Source organism: Equus przewalskii, chromosome 14 (genome assembly GCF_037783145.1).
Source record: "Equus przewalskii isolate Varuska chromosome 14, EquPr2, whole genome shotgun sequence".
Taxonomy (NCBI): domain Eukaryota; kingdom Metazoa; phylum Chordata; class Mammalia; order Perissodactyla; family Equidae; genus Equus; species Equus przewalskii.
Genome location: NC_091844.1, coordinates 83928789 through 83948331, shown reverse-complemented (window position 1 = coordinate 83948331; position 19543 = coordinate 83928789). Strand labels below are relative to the sequence as shown.

General features: G+C 41.2%; 1 protein-coding gene across 3 annotated transcripts in view; it reads right to left on the bottom strand.

The window, feature by feature from the left end:
- The window catches only part of MBOAT2 (membrane bound O-acyltransferase domain containing 2), a 126461-nt gene that overhangs the window by 54407 nt on the left and 52511 nt on the right, over positions 1-19543 (bottom strand). For all 3 annotated transcript variants that reach the window (XM_070574509.1, XM_070574507.1, XM_070574508.1), the window contains one exon: positions 18950-19027. In XM_070574509.1, coding sequence (XP_070430610.1) covers positions 18950-19027 — 78 coding nt within the window. The remainder of the gene's footprint in view (positions 1-18949; positions 19028-19543) is intronic.

Sequence of the window (19543 nt, the reverse complement as noted above, 5' to 3'; positions counted from 1 at the left end):
AAGGACTTCCTTCTGAATTTCTTGTATGGCAGAGGTCTTTGTTTATCTGGGAATGTCTTTATCTCATCTTCATTTCTGAAGGACAACTTTGCTGGATACAGAACTTATGGTTGAAAATTTTTTCTTTCAGCATTTAAGATATATCATTCCACTTCCTTCTGGCCTCCATTGTTTCTGATAAAAATTGTATTGTTCCTCTGTATGTAATGAGCTGTTTTTCTCGTTGCCTTCGAGATGTTCTCAGTGTCTTTGCCTTTCAACAGTGTGACTATAATGCATCTTAGTGAAGATCTGTTTGTTTATCCTTCTTGGGATCTGCTGAGCTGCTTGGATCTTTAGTTTAATGTTTTCCATCATATTTGGGATACTGTTAGCCATTATTTCTTCAAATCCTTTTTCTGTCCCTCTCTCTCTCTACTCTCCTTTTGGAACACTCATTACTCATATGTTGGTATACTTGATGATGTCCCATAGGTCCAAGGCTGTTCTGTTTATCTTTCCTCAGTATTCTTTATATCTGTTCTATAGACTCACTAATATCTATTGCTCCATTTTTAGGTTTACTAATATTTTCTTTGGCCATCACAAATGACTAAGTAGCACATCTAGTAAATTTTTCATTTTGGTTATTTACTTTTCACCTCTAGGACTTTCATTTGGTTCTTTTAATAGTTTCTACTTCTTCACTGATATTCCCTATTTGTTGAGTCATGGTCATCATATCTTCTTTTAATTCTTTGAACATATTTCTAATAGCTTATTTGAACTCTGGTGAACTCAATATCTGGGTCCACTTAGAGACAGTTTCAATTGACTGCTTTTTTCCCGTTTCTCCTAATTTTTTTTTTTTTAAATTGCACGTTAAGTAATACAGTAACTCAATTTTGATTGTCTCTTTCTTGCTGAGCATTGTTGTGCTGGGGGTTTTTTTGTTTTTTAGCAAGGACTTAATCTGCTGAACCTCTCTCACTCGTGATATGTAGCAGCTGATGTGTCTGCTCAGTTTTTCAAGTTCTTGGCTTTATTTTTCAACCTTGCTCTTGTGGTCACCCCTGTATCTGCATATCTCAGTGGCCAGCCAATGATTAGTCAGAGTTTGTGCTCACACACCTTCAGCCAATGAGGCTTCTGCCCTCTGTTGATCCATCTCTGTGTGGACTGGAGAGTTCATTCAACAGTCCAGCAGTATTCACGTATGTCCTAGTTTTCACTCTCCCCCAGGCCCTCTCAGGCCTCTCCTGTGCACAGATGCGGCCTCTAGTCAGCCAGGGTCATGTGGAGATCTTCTCAAGTCCCTTTATGGCTCTCTCATTTCCAGGATTGCTCTTTCAACGTATGGCCTACATACTCAGGATAGAAGAGCGGGAGGCATTCTCTGTTAGCCACTGCACAGGTTGCCCTCCACTCCAAATCAAGTCAGTTGCCATCGGTATCAAAGCTTCTGTTTTCATGGCCACCCCGCACTAGTAGAATTACTTTGCCAAGGAATGAGGAAAAGAGATAACCTCAGGCAAGAACACCACAGAGTCCCACTGTTCTTACTCAAAGGTCAGCAGTTTTTAAATGAATAAATGGTTCTGAAATTGTGTTTGCTTTTGGTCAATTTCCAGCACCCTAAAATGGTTTTGACAAGTTCATCCAGTTTTATAGCTGTTTTGGAGGAAGAAAATCTGTCGACCTCCTTGCTCCTCAATGGCTGGAAGGTCTGTCAATTAAAATAGGTTTTTGCAGGCTAGCATGGAAACATTGTATCTGTGGGAGGCAAAGTCCTAATATAGGTCCAGAAAATCAGAAGTTTGCCCATATCTAGCGAAGTCTTCGCGGCAAGAAGAGATTGCCAGACCTCACCAGGGAGAATGAACTGAGCTCTGTCAATGAGAAACCATCTCTATATCCGCTACTTTTAACAGAAGAATTCAAAAGCACTTTAAAAAACCACCTGCTTTACCAGCAAAAGGCAGTCATGCCATCTCCATTTAAGACTCAGGTGTCCCTCCTTTTGTTCCCAGTCTCTTTAGAATGCTGTTGTCCTCTGGAGGGTAGGTAACCACCTCTCCAGGATCTCCACTTGAGACTTCTCCCTGAATATAGAGACACCAGATTCTGGTATCTGATGATCAAAACACACTCTTAATTCCTCCCTGGAGACCTGCGGGTAATCTTACATTCCTCAAGAAAACTCTGCTGTTCCCGGGAAGCCAGGGTTTGCTGGGTTATTTACCCTGCCTTCCTGACCAGGTGTTTTCTCAGCTGCAACAGAGAGATCTCAATGAGCTACAAATACAATAAAAGTGTGAGGGATTTTGTTTGTTCTTTTACAGCCTTATTCACGGAAAAAAAGGAAAGGAGCGTAGCTGTATTCACCAGACCAGACACAAATAGTGACATTGATACATGAAGTCACTCGATTCTTTCCTGTTCTCGCTTTGCTTACAGATGACAGAAATGAACCCAACCACCCAGCTATTGTTCAGCTTTTTTACAAAATCCAACTTTTGCTCCCACACCTGGCCCAGGAACATAATGAAGTCATTGAATTGTTCTTTCCAAAGTTGACTCAAATATACAAATAAAATTGGGTTCTGGCTGTTGGTAGTAAGCAAGATTATTTTATCTTTCAAAATACAAAGACTACTATAGTTTACATCAAAACTTAACACCTTTGGATTCTAGTTCAAAATGTCACCTGGTTAACAGTCCCCAAGTCAGCCTCTCCTATAAGTCAATAAATACGCAGAAACAAAAATTTACATCTTTTAATACATCAAAAGGTACAACAGGCAGACAATGTAATGACAGAATCTTGGAGCAGTGGAGAAAGACAATTATCCACAAAAAAACAAATCCAGATTCCAGCCTATTCTAGTTGCTACTAAATCCAGGACTCTGAAAACAAATGTTTGGAGAAGGCATCATAACACCTAATTCAGAGACCACGGCCTCCACCAAACAGAAGATTAGGATCTTGTCACTCTCTGTCCCTCAGGGGCTGCATTTCAATAAAGGGTCCTGGTTAATAAAGGCACCAAAGATCACTCATCTTTCTTCTATTATACTTTAGGGTGAAAAACATTTAGGTGGAAAGTAGAAAAAGAAAAGACATGATTCAATTAATTTGGTAAAGCTCTTAAAAGCAGGGCAGCAAGAAAGATTATGTGAATTACAGTTTTCCGTAATCCATATTTTGGCTCATAATACAAAAGATCCAAGATGTGGGAATAGGAAGAAGACACCACCACACTGAGGAATAGCTGAGCTGGTCGGGGCCTCTTAGATATTGGGACCTGGAAGAGAGGTATGCGCTTCAGTCTGCCTGCCCTCTGGCTGTAGTTTGAGAAAATGGTCAGCTCCTGAGCAGAGTTCATTTAGCTGTGCTCAAACACATGTTCTCATCATTTAATACTGTCTGGCAAGGTTCTAAGGGTACAAAATGGAATGAGGCGCAGCCCATCCTCTCAGGTTTCAAGTCCAGTATCGGAGGCAAACAGGTACCGGCTAACACGTGCATGGTGCTCACCCAGCACCATCCCAGGGGCTCGGCACACGTACCGGCTAACACATGCATGGCATTCACCCAGCACCATCCCAGGGGCTCAGCATACTGTTCCCACTGAATCTGCCACTCACATATTTTTACATGCAACATCTTTGAAATCAAGAATCCTCTCACAACTGATGGCATGAAACCCCTTTTAGTGGTACATAATGGTACATCCTATAATCAATGACATACTTAATGAAATACAGCATGTTATCTTATTTAATCTTCACTACAACCCTATGAGATAGGTATTACCATTGCTCCTAATTTACAAATGAGGAGATTGAGGATAGGGAGGCTGCCTAACTCAGAGGCTGTGACGAAGCCACTCAGCAGGAGAGCGGGAGGAGTGGGCAGCGTGGCTCCAGAGTCAGGATCTCACCCGCAGCGTTGCCCGGCCAGTGAACACATTTGTACAGCACAGACGTGAAGTACAGAAGATGTACAAGGTGAAGGCGACTAATCCTACCAGGAAAGGGGACAAGGGAGAGGGCCTCAGCGCAGAGGCTGCACATAAACACGGCTCTGAAAGACCAGCAGGAATTCATGCTGGGGGCGGGGGGGCTCCCTGCAAATACAAAGGAACCAAGTGTCCAACAGTAGAGTGTGTGTGCAGAACTACAAACGGTTCATTATAGCTGGGCCTGTCTGAGCTGAGGAGCAAGAGCTGTAGCTGAAAGTGGAAAGGAAGGCATGGCAAAGGCACAAAGCTGCCAGCCGCTGCCAAGCTGCAGGGAGCCAATGCAGTGCCTGAAGCAGAAGAGAAACATGGTCGGAGACATTTAACAAGATCATGTGTGCAACAGAGCACAGGACAGACCTGAGGGAAGGGCGACCAGCTGGCAGACTAACGTGTGAGTCCAGATACAAGACAGTGACCTAATGAAACAGGGCTGGAGCTGCGGGGCAGCAGTGAACTTGAGGCATCAGGAAAAAATAACAACTGCTAATGAGGGCTTCCTACATGCCAGGTGCTATTAAATGCTTTACAAATGTCTAATCCTCAAAACAGCCCAGGAGGAAACTGAAGCACAGATAGTTCTCAGTGATGGCCAGGGGTGGAGAGGAGAGGGAAGGAGGGAGGACCTATCCCAATATCTGGCTTGGCTGCTTGGATGGAGAATGCCAGGAGAGAGCATAAGCAAGGAAGAAGAGATCTGAGGCCCACGCTGCGCTGGTTCTGGACATATGTGCTGGGTGTGGAAATGGACAGGAGAAGAGGGGGGACAGCAAGCGTCCCTGCCCAGGAGGGACCACTGCAGACGCTCAGCTCACATCTCCTCCTTCCAGGGGTCATCTTCCCTCCTCTATTTTCTTCCTTTCTGTTACTTCTAAATGCCTTACTCTGAATCTTTAAGGACTGATTATCTCCCAAGAATTATCTTTATCTTCATTTTAGAACTTTTAATTATGAACTTATATTGCCTGCTAAGTGTGAGAGGACAGAGACAAGGTGAATGGATTTAAAGGTGGCTAAGATTTAGACTAATCTTTGAAAAGAATGGGAAAGGGAACTGAAAAATGTCAATCAAAATAATTTTCAAGAGAACTAAAGACAAGTGAAATTAAAAGCCATGACTCTGTAGTGCCCGCATCATGTGGGTCTCTCTCCGACACTTGGCTGCCCAAGTACAACAGAGATCTGAGTCCATCCGAGATCGGACATCTGCCTGGTGGTGTGCGGAAGGAGAGAGAGGAAAGGCTGCTGAGAATCTGGTAAGAATGGCAGAGACGACGTACAAGAGGAAAGTGAGGTAAGCAAGACACTAACCAGGAGCACCAGGAATGGTGAAAGTGGAAACAGCATCACCTCTAGCACTGTTCTGAAGCTCTCAACTCCTGTCTATTTGTCATTCCACTGCACTACCAGGCAGATGGCCAACCACGGATGGATCTAGTGGGAGCAAGGGAGAAAGAAAGTTTTGATCTATAAGGCTGTGGTCTCGGAGAGGCGCTCTTTTACACTTTTGCAAATCTCTTTAATGTATGACTTAGCAGACAGCTGAAGTCTCAAATGTTTCTACTGCAATATCACACACCACGTGGGGCTCGGAAAGCCCACTGTACACCCGTGAGAGAAGGAAAATGAAAAAGGTAAATCATATCTACGTGTTATCATGAAAATAACTTTAACCTCACCATCTCCTAGAAGGGTCTCAGGGACTCCCAGGGGTCTCTGAACCATACTTGGCAAACTATTGATCTAGAGGATGGTAGACAGTGGTAATTTGGAGGGACAAAGAACAGAGTGCCAGATAAGGCCCAAGACCAGAAAAGAAGTGGGGAGGCAGGAGAACTTGCACCTGACACGTTAGCAGACACAAAACTGAAATGAGAGATCGAATCCGGTTGGCACTTTTTTTGTTTTTGTCTGTCTGGTGGGGGTGGATATATCAGAATCACGATCCCATTCCCCTGAATTCTGACATAACCCTTTACCCCAAAGAGGTAAGAATTACTGCAACAGAAAATACTATTACTAATAAAAGTGTGTTCTGTAGGTGTACTAGGGGTAAGAAAAACGGTTTAGAAGCACTGATTCACTTACGACTCTTACATTTTAACAAGAGGCATCAAATGAAGCCCAGATAAACTAAGACACCAACCCAAGAATTGAATTAAGAGTTTAGCTTCCCAATTTAGTCTTCAAACTAAGACTTATCTATATTACTTTCGCACACACCAATTAACACGAAGGAAAACAACTCCAAAATAAAACAGATGCGACACTGAACACTACCCACAGAAAATCCCCATCTTGCTATGGTTGGGGAGGAGCTGAGTTCAGCGGCTGGGGGCCTGGGGCTGTGGCGCTGAAGAGATCTGGTTTCAAACTCTGAGCCTGCTGAGGACCAGCCATATAAGCTCGGGGAGGGTATCTGGCTCCCTGAGTCTCCCTTTTCTCAGCTGTAACGCTGAGATAACAGTATTACAGCACAGGGTGACTTAAGGATCAAACGGGAACGCACTTCAGCATTTACTGTGGGTCTCACCAGAATCTGTGTTGAGTAAATGTCAGCTATTAATGGTAATTTAGCTACTCACAGCAATTCATTAATAATTAAGGTTGTCTGTTGTCCTTGAGGCATTTCATCTTATCCATTCCTTAACTTTTATCCTCCTCTCTTGCTGGGTTTTGTTTTCAATTCTTTAAGTCTAGTGCTCTCATGTCTAAGGAGAAAAAGCTCCACATACTAGTCTAAATAATAGCTCCCTAATCCCTTGAGTTTTAAAAGGAAACTATGTTCCAACAATATATGAGCTCTATACAAGATTTCCGAAAAATATGAAAGGTAAATAGTGCCCATCCCATCCCAATACTTTCTTTTATCTTCTTCCTCAGGCAACTCATGCTAAGGCACAAACTCTGTAATACTCCAAGGTTAATTTCTAGGCCCGGAAAAGCAGCCCCATCTCTTTTCTGGGCTTCACCAAGTTTAAGCAAAAGCTCCATTTTCACTATGAGAAATGGACGTGCAGGCTCACCTGCTGTAATAATGTCCTTTCACCACAAGGCCTGGCAGTTTTTCAGGGCATCAGACACCTCTTCTATTACCCTTTGTCTGCCTTTCCATAACTGCTCTAAATAAGGACTGTTTAATAAGCTAGGAACAAGTAGGAGGAGGTCAATATCTTTTCCCTACACAAATTAGCTTATCCAGAAGTATTTTAAAATTCTATTTTTAGTCAATTGACATTAAAATATTATTTTAGAGACTATATTAGTATGTATTTTAATAAGGATCAACCTCAAGCACAGCATTTATAAAAGTCTGAACAATTTTAAATAAAGGGAGAGATTTTAGAGATTAAAATCACAATTATTCAGATATTTATTTAAAGGTTAAAACCTTTTTAAAAGACTCAACACTGCATTCTAATGAAGACTAGAATAAAACCAGTCACAACGCAATCTCTCCATGGTGCTTGTTATTCTTTCAAAAAATAAACGAGGACGCTTACACTATCTGGTAAGCAAGGGAAAACCTCTCTCTGTTTCTTCAACTTAAAAGAAAATCTTTACAAGAATCTTGGCAAATAAGCAATTTGACAACATACATGAATTTCAGACTTCCAGGGCTGAAAGTTACTGGTTTTACGACCTCGTTCAAGTGATTTCCCCTTTTGGAACCTCAGTTTCCCCATTTGTAGAGTAGTTAATACACCTCCTACACAGGACGGTTGGGAGAGTTAAATGTGATATTTGTAAAAAGCACTCAACTAAGTGACTGGCACCCAGAAGCGCCAGCATTCAAATCCCAAGTCGAAGGCCCACACTCGCTCCGTTAGTCACAGTGGCTCTAACACCGTGAAGACAAGCCTCGCACGTGTCCAATCTAGATATTTACCACAGTAACACACCACGGGGAGAGTCACCACTTAGCAAGCCTGACTTTTCCAAAACCATTTCCTCATTTCTTACCTTAAAGTCAAAAAAATAGTCCAGTCTCACAAGCTTTTTTCTCACAAAACTTCAACATGGACTACATATTTTACGTAAATACCATAATGTTATGACACTAACAGTGATTTCGTTCATCATTCTGATAAATGTTATTAATGTTAATAAATGTTATAAATGGTATGTAGGTTCTTAATTTTTCTTTCAATATTCTAGCAAGGATTAGGATCTTGTAAAAGTAAGATTAACTTCCAGAAGCATTCAAAACTAAAATATGAGTCCTTATACTTTGCCAGTGAAAAGTATTCTTATTTTTTTAATTACTACAACTGTCCGGTAATTTTTTAGTAAGATATGAATTGTTACTTTCAAAATAAGAAAGATATATGATCTAATTGGATAATATCTTAAAAATCCCCTTTTGTTTTTTTATTAATTTGGAGAGTTAGCTATCAAACTGACATTTTAGACAGCCCTCAACTGGCAGAACTCCGTTATACGGGTAATCTACAAACTTCTTTTTACTCTAACACATTCAGATTTAAGAGCAACACCCAAAGTAATGCCTTTATTTACCAAGGGACTTGTGTTAGTCTTATTAGCATCCCTACATTAATGTAATCCCCCTACTACATATAGAAACCTTAATCCAAGGGGGAAAAAAACTTACCTTACCTGTTCAAGGATGACCGAAATCTCCTGAAGAGTTTACGAGTGGAAATAAAATTTAGAATTCAAATACCTCCAAAAGAGATATTATATTGCTTAACACTATAATGGAATCTGGATGACACCCTTTCCTGAATGCAGCATTTGATGGAATGACGCTGTGTACTAAAGATTTTTCAGAAACCCAACAGGTCCTGGACATTCTATTAACCTACCACCAAGTCACAGGTTTTTCTTCCTATGGAAATTGAGAATATTTAGAACCCTTAGATCCTAAGCACAATATGCCAAAAGGCCACTGCATCCTTGTGAATAGAGACACCTGCATCTTTGCTCTACGGAAGAGTAACATGCACACACAATACCTCGCCTTTGTTCAGGACCCTGCTGGCTCCTATCACCTCCCCTCGATCAATTCAGGGTATTTCCGTTTAATGACACATTCTCATAATCATAATATTTAAAGCTGAGAATTAATATAGCACAGAGGTAAAAAGTTTGGGCTCTGGCTGCAATGAGAACACCTCGTTCCAATTCCAGATCTATCACTTACCAACCTCTGTTTCTCTGTGAAATAGGTCTACCACGCCTACCTCTCCGAGGGCTGTTGCTAGGATTAAGTGCACTTTGCACAATGACTAGTACACAATAATTACTGAAAACATTAACTATTATGAGGATAAGAGAACATTAAAAAATCAATTTTACAATTATTTATGGTTTTCCACTTGAAACCCAAGTCGTAGCTCAGGACAGCACAGCAATCCCAAAGATTTATTCCAAACTACTTTATTCCTTTATTCCAAACCACTGCGAGGCTTTCGAATATGGTCCACAGAGAGCATAAAAGAAAAATCTAAGAGTCCAGTCTCCTTCCCGCCACATTTCATTCTCTCTCATGGGATCACTGGATTGTCCTCAGTGAGGTTAGTATTTTCCCTACAGAGTTCCCGCTGAGCCACTAACCACTGATAATTAACTTCATGGAGACAAATGAGGCTTCTGCCTGCCGGATGGCATTTCCAAGATCACCATTCCTTCCTAACGACATTTTTATCTAGGAATCCATACTGCAGGAGTCTTGTCAGTACTGGCAGATAATAGGTGAAACTGGATCCCTGTCCTAGCTGCCCTTCAGGGTCATGGTGGACCGAGATAAAGGCCACATCAACGAGAACTGCCTCTTCCTTCCCTAATCTCACCCCAATCCCCAGGGCCACTGCTCTATGGTGAGCCTAATGGGAAGAAAAGCAAGTCGGAAGGGAGGCAGGGAACACAAACAGGCTGCAAGTCTACCTATCAGGCATGCCATTCAAGGCCAACAGCATGAACGAATATAATCTGTTCAGAAACACCCAACCAAAAGCAGATGAAAAAGAAGATTCCAAAGTAAGAGTCTACGAATACTCATTCAACAAAACAGAATAGAAAATGTAACCTCACTGAGCTTCTGTCATCTATATGCTCAAAAATGGGATTAAAAAACAAGTAAGATATCCCTGCTGAGAGTTCATATTCTAGGGAGAAGAAAAACTGAATTCCAGTGCCCCGTGGTAATTAAGATAGCATCAATACTTACAACAAGCTCTGACACGACATCAGGAGGTAAAAAGCACAAGAAAATATTTTGTAACTAACAGTGACCTCTGATGACCTCTGAAAGCATTTCATCCAGAATTTGAACAACTTTTCTTGGTAGCAAAACCCCCTACGCAGACGTGAGCTTACCTAGATGCCCACAGGATGAAGCAGGTGGGTACATGCTCCTCAGCTGAGTCACTGCTTTAGTGTAATTTAGACCCAGAAAGGAGCAATGACTCGGCCAAGGTCCCAAAGCTAATGAAAACCTAGCAGGGCCTGAATTCAAACCCATATATACCTGACTCCAAACCAGTGCTCATCCCCTCAATCACCAAGGCCACCCAACGGACGCCAGTGTTTGAATTCCATCCTTTCTCATGTCCTCGCCTGCTGTTCAATTTTATCATCATTAAAGGAGGCATTCGAGGAAAACATTTTTTACTATTTCCCAATTTAAAAAATATACTTTAGCATAATTCTTCTTAACACCAAATATCTATACTCTGTTTCCAACTGTTTTTCCCTACTCAACATATAGTAAGTGGCTGATATGTATGCAGTCTGGGTTTCCTGCCTTCTAAGCTAGTGGCTCCCTCCTTTCTGCTTCCTCACCCTTAGGACATGTCTCTTCTGTAACAGTGATCACAGTGTGACAGGGAGACTTTGACAGTAAGCGTCTTACAGAGACAGAGCATGTCTTTTTATCCATCTCTGGGTCCCAGCATCACCATAAGAAATACTTGTTGCATGGCTGACTGTCTTAATGTCCCAACCGAACAGCACATTTCAGAGGATAAGGACCACATCGCCACTATCTTTGAGTTTCTGGAAACACTGTGGCACACCATAAACGTTTCTTCAAATTGGTGGATAGCTGGGCCATGTGAGGGTAGGTTTAAAATCACTTTCCTACAGTTCTTACAATATAATCCCACACATAGCTTGGCAACTCATTAGATATGTGCAATTTTACTGTATAAATCTACATCTTTTACATTTTTGCTTTAGGTCATTTGTTTTGTTGAAAATTACTTGCCAAGTTATAAAGAAAATACTTCAAGTTATCTTCTCAAGGTTAACAGGCTTTTCTACCCTTCCCATGTTAACCATCCCACATTTCTGCTGTTTATATTTAAATAATGGCAGTTCCCTTGTGCTGTGTCCCAAAAGTCTGAGACTTTTTGGAAATCAAAACAAGTTTTCCCATAGAAAAGTTAAAAAACAAAAAACTACCACGAAGGGCACTTAGGTTCCCACGCCCATTCACAAAAGCTTATTTAGCACGCCAGAATACCACAGAATGCAGCCACCCTGGCGACCTTCTGCAGGGAACAGGCCTTCCTAACTCCAGTTGGGTATGTCTCAAACACATTTCTTCTCCCTCTCCCTTCAATAACCTAAGGGCGAGAGGTTTTCTCTATGCCTCCATTCCCCTTTCCCACCCCTTCTGTCCCCCACATTCCACTCTCCCTGGGAACAGAGATCAAAGCAAAGCCCAGCTAGATGCCCAGGTCTGAGAATTAGGGCTGGGACTTTGCTCCAGGTAGAGCGGGAGACAAGGGCTACTACATTGGCTGCTCACAAAACTATGGGCTGATCTGAGACAGAGCCCAGGGTCCTAAAGGAGGCGGAGCCTGTGGCCGGAAGCAAGAGCTCCAGGGGACCACTTGGAAAGGGCTGCTGTCAAGCAGAAGCCATGTTATCATTCATTGAGTCATTCAACAGACAATTACTGAGACCATACAATCTCCTAGGGACCATACTACACTCAGAAAACAGAAACAGGCATGATGTGTCACAGAATTTGCAGTCTATGAGGGCAAAATTCATTACTTAAATAACTCTCTAATACATTCATAATTAAGAATTGAGGGGGCTGGCCCTTTGGTATGGTGGTTAAGTTCAACACACTCCACTTCAACGGCCGAGGTTTGTGGGTTCAGATCTCAGGTGCAGACCTACACCACTCATCAGCCATGCTATGGCGGTGATCCATGTATAAAGTGGGGGAAGAATGACACAGATGTTAGCTCAGGGCTAATCTTCCTCAAGCAAAAAAAGAGGAAGATTGACAAGAAATGTTAGCTCAGGCTGGATCTTCCTCAAAAAAAAAAAAGAAAAAAGTCTTTTAAAAAAACTGAGACAGATTCTCAGAAGAAAAGGAATACAATTGCATGAGGGTGTGTATCAATCTGTCCTAGATTAAGGAGTCTAGGCACTATTCTCCAAGGATATAATGTTAAAGTGAAATCTGGAAAATCAGTAGGAGAGAGACGACAGGAGAAGGAAGGAAAATATTCCAGACAGAGGGAACAGAGTGGACAAAGCTGAGGAAGAAAGATATAATATCTTACAAGAGAAGAAAACATTCACGGAGAACATGGCAAAAGGGTTGGCTGGGGATGAAGAAAAACAAGCTATATCCTAAACCCACTCTTTCAACAAATATTTACTGAGAACCTGCCACATGCCAGACACTTTGCCAGGCCCTTGGGACAGATCAGCATTTAAGACAGACAGGGTCCACGTTCCAATGACAGTTGTATTCTAGAGGTAGAGACAGACCAAGAAATAAACAAGATAATTTCAAATAGTGATAGGTGCACCATGACTGCAGCCACTGATCTGAACTTCACGGGAGGGAATTCCATGCACACAGATGACACCTACCACCGCAGTCTTATTTAAATGTTGCTGGTTGTGGCACACATCAAGATACACATCGGGATTGTTCCCACACATTTTTCTATAAGCAAGGCACGTGCGTGTCTGTTTTTAAATAGCATCTGTTAGAGAAATACCAGATTTAAAAAAGTAAGAATTTAGCCCTGCCTACATTCTCAGTACGTGAAACACATTTGATTTATTTGTTTCTCATTTGACAGGACAGGGCAACCATTACACAAATAATACATTCCAAACAAAGGAGATAAAAGGCCTCGCACAATGTTCCTGTGGATGTAATGATACCCCTCTCCCGGCACGTGCCCACGTCCACATGTGCAATCACAGCCTGTCATCAGGCTACATGTGAAGCCAGTAGTAATCCCACATCATGCTCTTTCACGGCGAAATAACTTTGCCTGTGCTTTCATCCTGCCAAGAACGTCCTTGCATACTACCTCTTCAGCTGCAAAGCGCTTGTATCAAATCCATGCATTACGTCTTCCAGGAAGGCCTACCCTGTGTTTGTTGCTCGCGGCTCCTTCACACTTGGACACAGTCCACTTGCCCCTCCCATCCACACCTTCTGCATGAGGAACTCGCTCCACAGCTAAACCCCACTGGAGCCAATGTCCTAGCTAAGCGGTCCTCAAGAAAATCCCGCTGCCCATGGCTCCCCACTCTGGAGTCAGGTGTCCTGTAGGCTAACAACCCAGCATCGAGGCCAAAAGAAACTGACAGGACAGAGTGAGATGGAACTCTTCATACTCCAGGGGAAGATGTCTGGGACAGATGGCTGGAAAGGGAGGGTTTCCAGGGCAGGGAGACCGGGCTGTGGCAAACTTCAGGACTTATTTTCAGCAAGCAAGCCTGTGGGTCTCTGGGCTGCAGCTACAAGAAAGAGTCAGGCCAAAAATGGTCCCCTTCGCTCTTCTGCACAGGTCCCAGGAAATAGGCTGCCGGCAGCTGCTTTCCAGAGCTCATGATCCCTGGGGAAACAGGGACGTCATCCAAGGTAGGAAAAGACAAATTGTCAACCATTTCCCCCAAGTAATCTTAGAAAACACACACACAGAGAATAAACTCTGGAGACAGCTCTAAAACATACCATGACATCAAAACCAAGAGAAAGCAGCTCACTTATACTTTCTCATCCTACCTCTCAGAAAAGATTCTCCCCCGTCTGCTGATAGCTGTAATTTCTTTAACAGGAAGAGTTTCCATTTCACAAATAGAGATAAAGGGCAAATTGCCTGTGACACATAGTGTGAAGAATTTCAGTCAATGAAATTAATTACTTACAACAACATGCTTCTCACGGAAGAATAAACAATAGGCCTCAGAGTGGAACTGACGTGGCTTCAAATCCACCCTTTTCGAGCCATGTGACCTCAAACAGTTACAGAATAACTCAGCATCCCCATTTGTTTGCCTATAAAATGAGGGTGCGACGCCCAGCTCAAGCAGAAAGCTCTCAACACTCAGCCTGGCACAGTCAGCACCCTCTCCCCTTCCACTTGTTTTGGCGGGGGTCAAAAAAATAAATAAATAAGGTCTTGGGTATCCAAACAGAAAGAATGGGTGAACTAAGGCATGAGAGAGGGAGAAAATGGAGACAATCGATACTGAAATTGTAAAACTTCTCCATTTCACTTAGGGCCCTGTATGGATTTAAGGAAAAAACAGGTCCTCATAACTACCTCACATTCTGTGGCTCCAGCAGGTCCAACAGCGGCTTGTCAGGAGTTCCCATCAGAATGTAGATGGCTTCTGGTGCGTCTCCTACAGCATCCAAACCAAAGTGTCCCCTAATCACCTACTATTTAAATACCTCCAATCACAAATGCAGTAGCTCACAAATCACACCACTGAACAGTCTCACTATAACTGAGATTGTCCTTCCTTGTGCCAAAAACGTGCCTCTTCATAATTCAACTAGAAGTACCAATTCCATCTTAGCACTCCAAAGAAGAGCATACATATTCCCTTTCGATATTTAAAGATAACTTCATGTCTCCCCTTCAACATCTAGATTTCCTTTCTTTGAGGGCACTCTAGGTTTTCAATGTTCCTTTTTTTTTTTTTTTTGGTGAGGAAGATTGGTCCTGAGCTACTACCTGTTGCCAATCTTTCTCTTTTTCCTTAAGGAAGACTATCGCCAAACTAACACCTGTGTTGATATGCCTCTATTTTATGTAGGATGCGTCCACAGCATGGCTTGAGGAGCAGTGCTAGGTCTGTCCCTGGGATCCGAACCTGCAAACCCCAGGCCACTGAAGCGGAGCATGTGAACTTAACCACTATAGCACTGGACTGGCCCCTTCAATGTTCCTTTTGACCCTTCATTCTTATAACTAAACTCAGAAAAGTGTGGATGCATACAAACATCCACAAATTTTCCTAAGTGAGAAAATATACAAAATCCTTAAACCAACCTTCAAAAAGTGTGCTATTTTATTACTGATCTTCCTTCTTGCGCTTCCTTTATAATGTTTTCTTTTTAACAGCTCTATTGAAGTAAAATTTACATGCCATAAAACTCATCTAATTTAAATGTACAAATCAGCAAGTTTTAGTGAATTTATACGGTTTTGCAACCAAAAGCCTGCTGGAATTGTGACAGGAATTGCATTGAATCTATTTATCGATTGTGGGAGAACTGCCATATCAGTAATTTTGAGTCTTCCCATCCATCAATGTGGGATCTCTCTCCATTCAGTTAGGTCTTCTTTAATTTCTCCCAGCAATTCCTTTTACTTTCAGAGTAGTGGTCTTGCACATCTTCTAATAAATTTATTCCTAAACATATTATTATTTTTGATGCAACTGTGAATAAATTTTTTTAAATTTCACTTTTGGACTGTTCATTTCTAATATACAAAAATAAAACTGATTTTTATATATTGCTCTTATATCCTATAATTTCACTATTCCCGTTATAATTTTTTGAATAAAACGTTTTTCATTACCATATTAAGTGGTAAACATCAGGTCTTGCATTATTTCACTTCTCTTTCACACAAAGCCAACACCGAGACGGCCAACACTTTAATCAGCTTTTTAGAAACCATCTGCTTCAGAACAATAATCCTTAGTAAATCATTAATAAAGTTTATACATTCCGCTACTTGCACCACAGCAAGTCTAAAACTATCACTTAGCAAACTTAAATTTATTTCATATTTCTGAAACCAGCAAGAAGAGCATCTGCCTTCCTTTCTTTTACAAACCCCGGGGCAGGAGTCTGCTTAGTATACGGGTTGGCCAAACACAGTCCACCACCTGTTTCTGTAAATAAAGACTGACGGAAGCACAGACATGCTCACTGGTTCATGCTGTCCACGGCTACTGGTGCATTACAGCAAGAGAGCCGAGTGGCTGTGACAGAGGCTGTATGCCCTGCAAAGTCTAACATATTTGCTACCTGGTCCCTCACAGACAGTTCCCCAAACCCTGCTCTCAGAAACGGTGGGCAAACATGGTAAAAGTTAACTTCTCCCTATATTAGTTAAGGAGAATATCCTAATATATAGGACATTCTATCCCTAAACACTCTTTTCTTTTTGTCTCTATCACTTAAGGTTTTCAATTTTTTCCCTCAAAAATTTCAAAGCATATATGAAAATACAGACTAGAAAAAGCACTGAATTCTAAAACAGATTAAGTTTTAAAGGTAAATCATCTAGATATGGATCAAAATAATACAGCATACATGAGTGTTAAATGAAGGGAGATACGAAAAAAAGCTTATTGTAAAATATCTTAATTTACACAAGGATTTGTTAAAGACAGTGCAACAACTACCCTACGAATAGCTTATCAAGGACGTAAAGCAGAGATTCAGGAATTTTTACACTGTAAAGTACTCAAGGAAGTCAAAATCCTTCATTTTAAAGATTTAAACCCTGGCTGTTCAAAGAAATACGTTAGACATACCACGTAAAACAAGAGTGGAAGAAATAAACAGAACTGTATTAAGACATAAACAGCACCTCCGGATGACACACAGGAATGCTCTAAGTCCCATCTAGTATATGTGAGTGAAATTCTTAAGGTCTGACCCATTAAACATTTTAAATTAATGTAAAGGCCTCAGTGAAAAAAAATAAGCTTATATGGACAACAAGAAAAAAAAACAAGAAAGAAAAAGTAAAGCGAAACCGAAAAACACATATGGGTAGAAATAAAAATTGAAAGGAGCTAAAAGAGATTTAAAAAACACTTTTCAAATTAATCACCCACTTCCTTATTGCAAACACTAGCAACTCATAAGGCAAACCCTTATTTAGCCTAATGTGCCCATCAACAGTGTCGATTCCAACAGTGAAATCCTATCTTAAATGTCAGCAGCACATATGCAAGCAGCACTTTCCTCCTGAACACTTACTATAAAAGAGTAACGTAAGTAATTTTATACAACTCTATGTCTCTAAAGCTACACTATCCAAGAGAACTTTCTGCGAGGACAGAAGTGTTCTCCATCTGCACTGTCCAGTACAGTAGCCACTAGCCACCTGTGGCCACTTAGCACTTGAAATGCGGCTAGAGCGAATGAACAAACGAATTTTAAATTTTAGTCATTTAAATTTACATGCGCACATGTGGCTAATGGCTGCCACACTGGATGGTGCAGGTCTAAAGCATTATAAAGTTAACTTTACAGATTGCCACTGCCTTTCAGAAAAAGAAACAATTTCCTTTGACTAGATATGAGTTTATTAATCTTCCACTTTAGAAGAATATTACTTTTGTTTATGCAGTAATCTAGAAGTCTTCTGTCTTAATCTAATCAAGTTTCCTTCTGTTAGCCAGCTTAAAAACATACAACTCTTTTTTTTATCAGATATTAAATACAGTATCACTTTGAACTTGTCATCTGTATAAGATTTTAAAAATAGGGTTATAATGGTATAAAAACTGCTTCACCTGAAACACCACTAAAATATTCTACTTCTCTTATAAAAATTAACTCAAAACACTACGAATTTGTGAGTGTTGGTGTAGAGAAGGAAGAGGAAAGCCAGTGCAGGTGGCGTCAATGGGAACGAAGAGAAGAAAACAGAGGAGGTGACCACCAGGTCAAACACGGAAGATGTAAAATACAACAAGGTTTAGCAAAAAGCTAATCAATTAGCTATAGGTCTATGATTCCTTGTGCAAAATTCTTGGGGCCATATATATTTCAGAATTCAGAAACACAGTGCCTGTGCCATCACAGATAATATAGAACCCCCTGCAGCAAGACGTGCTGGCAGGATCTGCTGGTTACACCCTGCCCCGGGGTGTTCAACCATGTTTTACACACCTCTACTCCCCAATTTCCATCTCTGTGCCAGACCTCGACACTCAGCTACCAGCTCCTATTGTTATGTCTCACAGACACTTCACAGTCAACATCCGTTTATTCGGCAAATAATAGTTCAGCGTTTCCTACATACCAAGCACTGTTTCAGGTGCTGATTACATACCTGCTTGAAAGGCTTATCCCTAAACATGCTCCCCAGCTCCAGGGTTCCCTCCATGAGAAAATGGTGCTTCCATCTACCCTATCACCCAAGCCAGGAACCTGGAATCATCCTTGACATTTTCTTCCTACTTGCACTTCCCATCCATCACTAAGTCCTTCCAAATTTACGTTCTAAATCTCTGTCCAACCTACTCACCTCACTCTCTCTCTCTCTCTGCTGTCAACCCCAAACTAAGCCAGTGGTTCTTAACTGGAGGTTCTGCCCCCAAAAGGCATTTGAAAACATCTAGAAACATTCATGGTTGTCTCAACTTGGGCGGTTAATGCTACTGGCATCTAATGGGTAGAGGCCAGGGATGCTGCCAAACATGCTACAGTTCAGAGGACAGTCCTGCCCATCAAAGAATTACCCAGTCTACAACATCAGTAATGTTGAGGTTGAGAAATCTGCTGTAAGCAAACAGAAGAGTGATGCATACCAATGATTTTATTTTTGTACTTATGACAGTTGTTCTTGAAAAAGTTCTCACAATTTAGAATAATTTTTAATGTAATAAAATTCTATTTTGACCTAATTCTATTACAGTGAAATACACATTTATATGTGAACAGAGTGAACACTTACGTGTGCATGTTCTCCACTCCTATTATGATCATGATACAGTAGGAAATTCCACTTTGTACAAGAAAATGTAAGGCATACCTATAAAAAAGTAAGAGCATTGTGAGAAGAAACATGCCCATTCACAAACATCAAGTCAAAACAATTCAGGCTAAAAAGTGCTTATGTATAACACAGAACATTCCCAGGTAAAAAAATAAGGAATCAAACCTCCAGAGCCTAAAATTCTGTGAATACCCTGGAGAAGGAGTCCCATATGGCAAGCCCCAGAAGAGCTGGAAAAAAATAAAACAAAACCCCATAAAGCCACACTCAGGCCCCAGCATTCCACGTCTCCTAGCTACATGAAAGCACTGCGGGGTTATGTGGCTAGAAGATTACAGCTTTTTCCATAATTTAAGGCACAATGATGGAAGGAGTAACAAATCTGGATTTTAGAAGAGTCCTAATAGAACATCAGTTATTTGTTTGCCCAAACTAAGTTCTCTCACATCAGCTTTACACTCTGTTTATCTTTTCAAGTATTACAAAACAACAAAAAAGTACTAAGTATTAGAATTAACTAAAAAGCAGTACACCCAAATCTATTTATTCTGA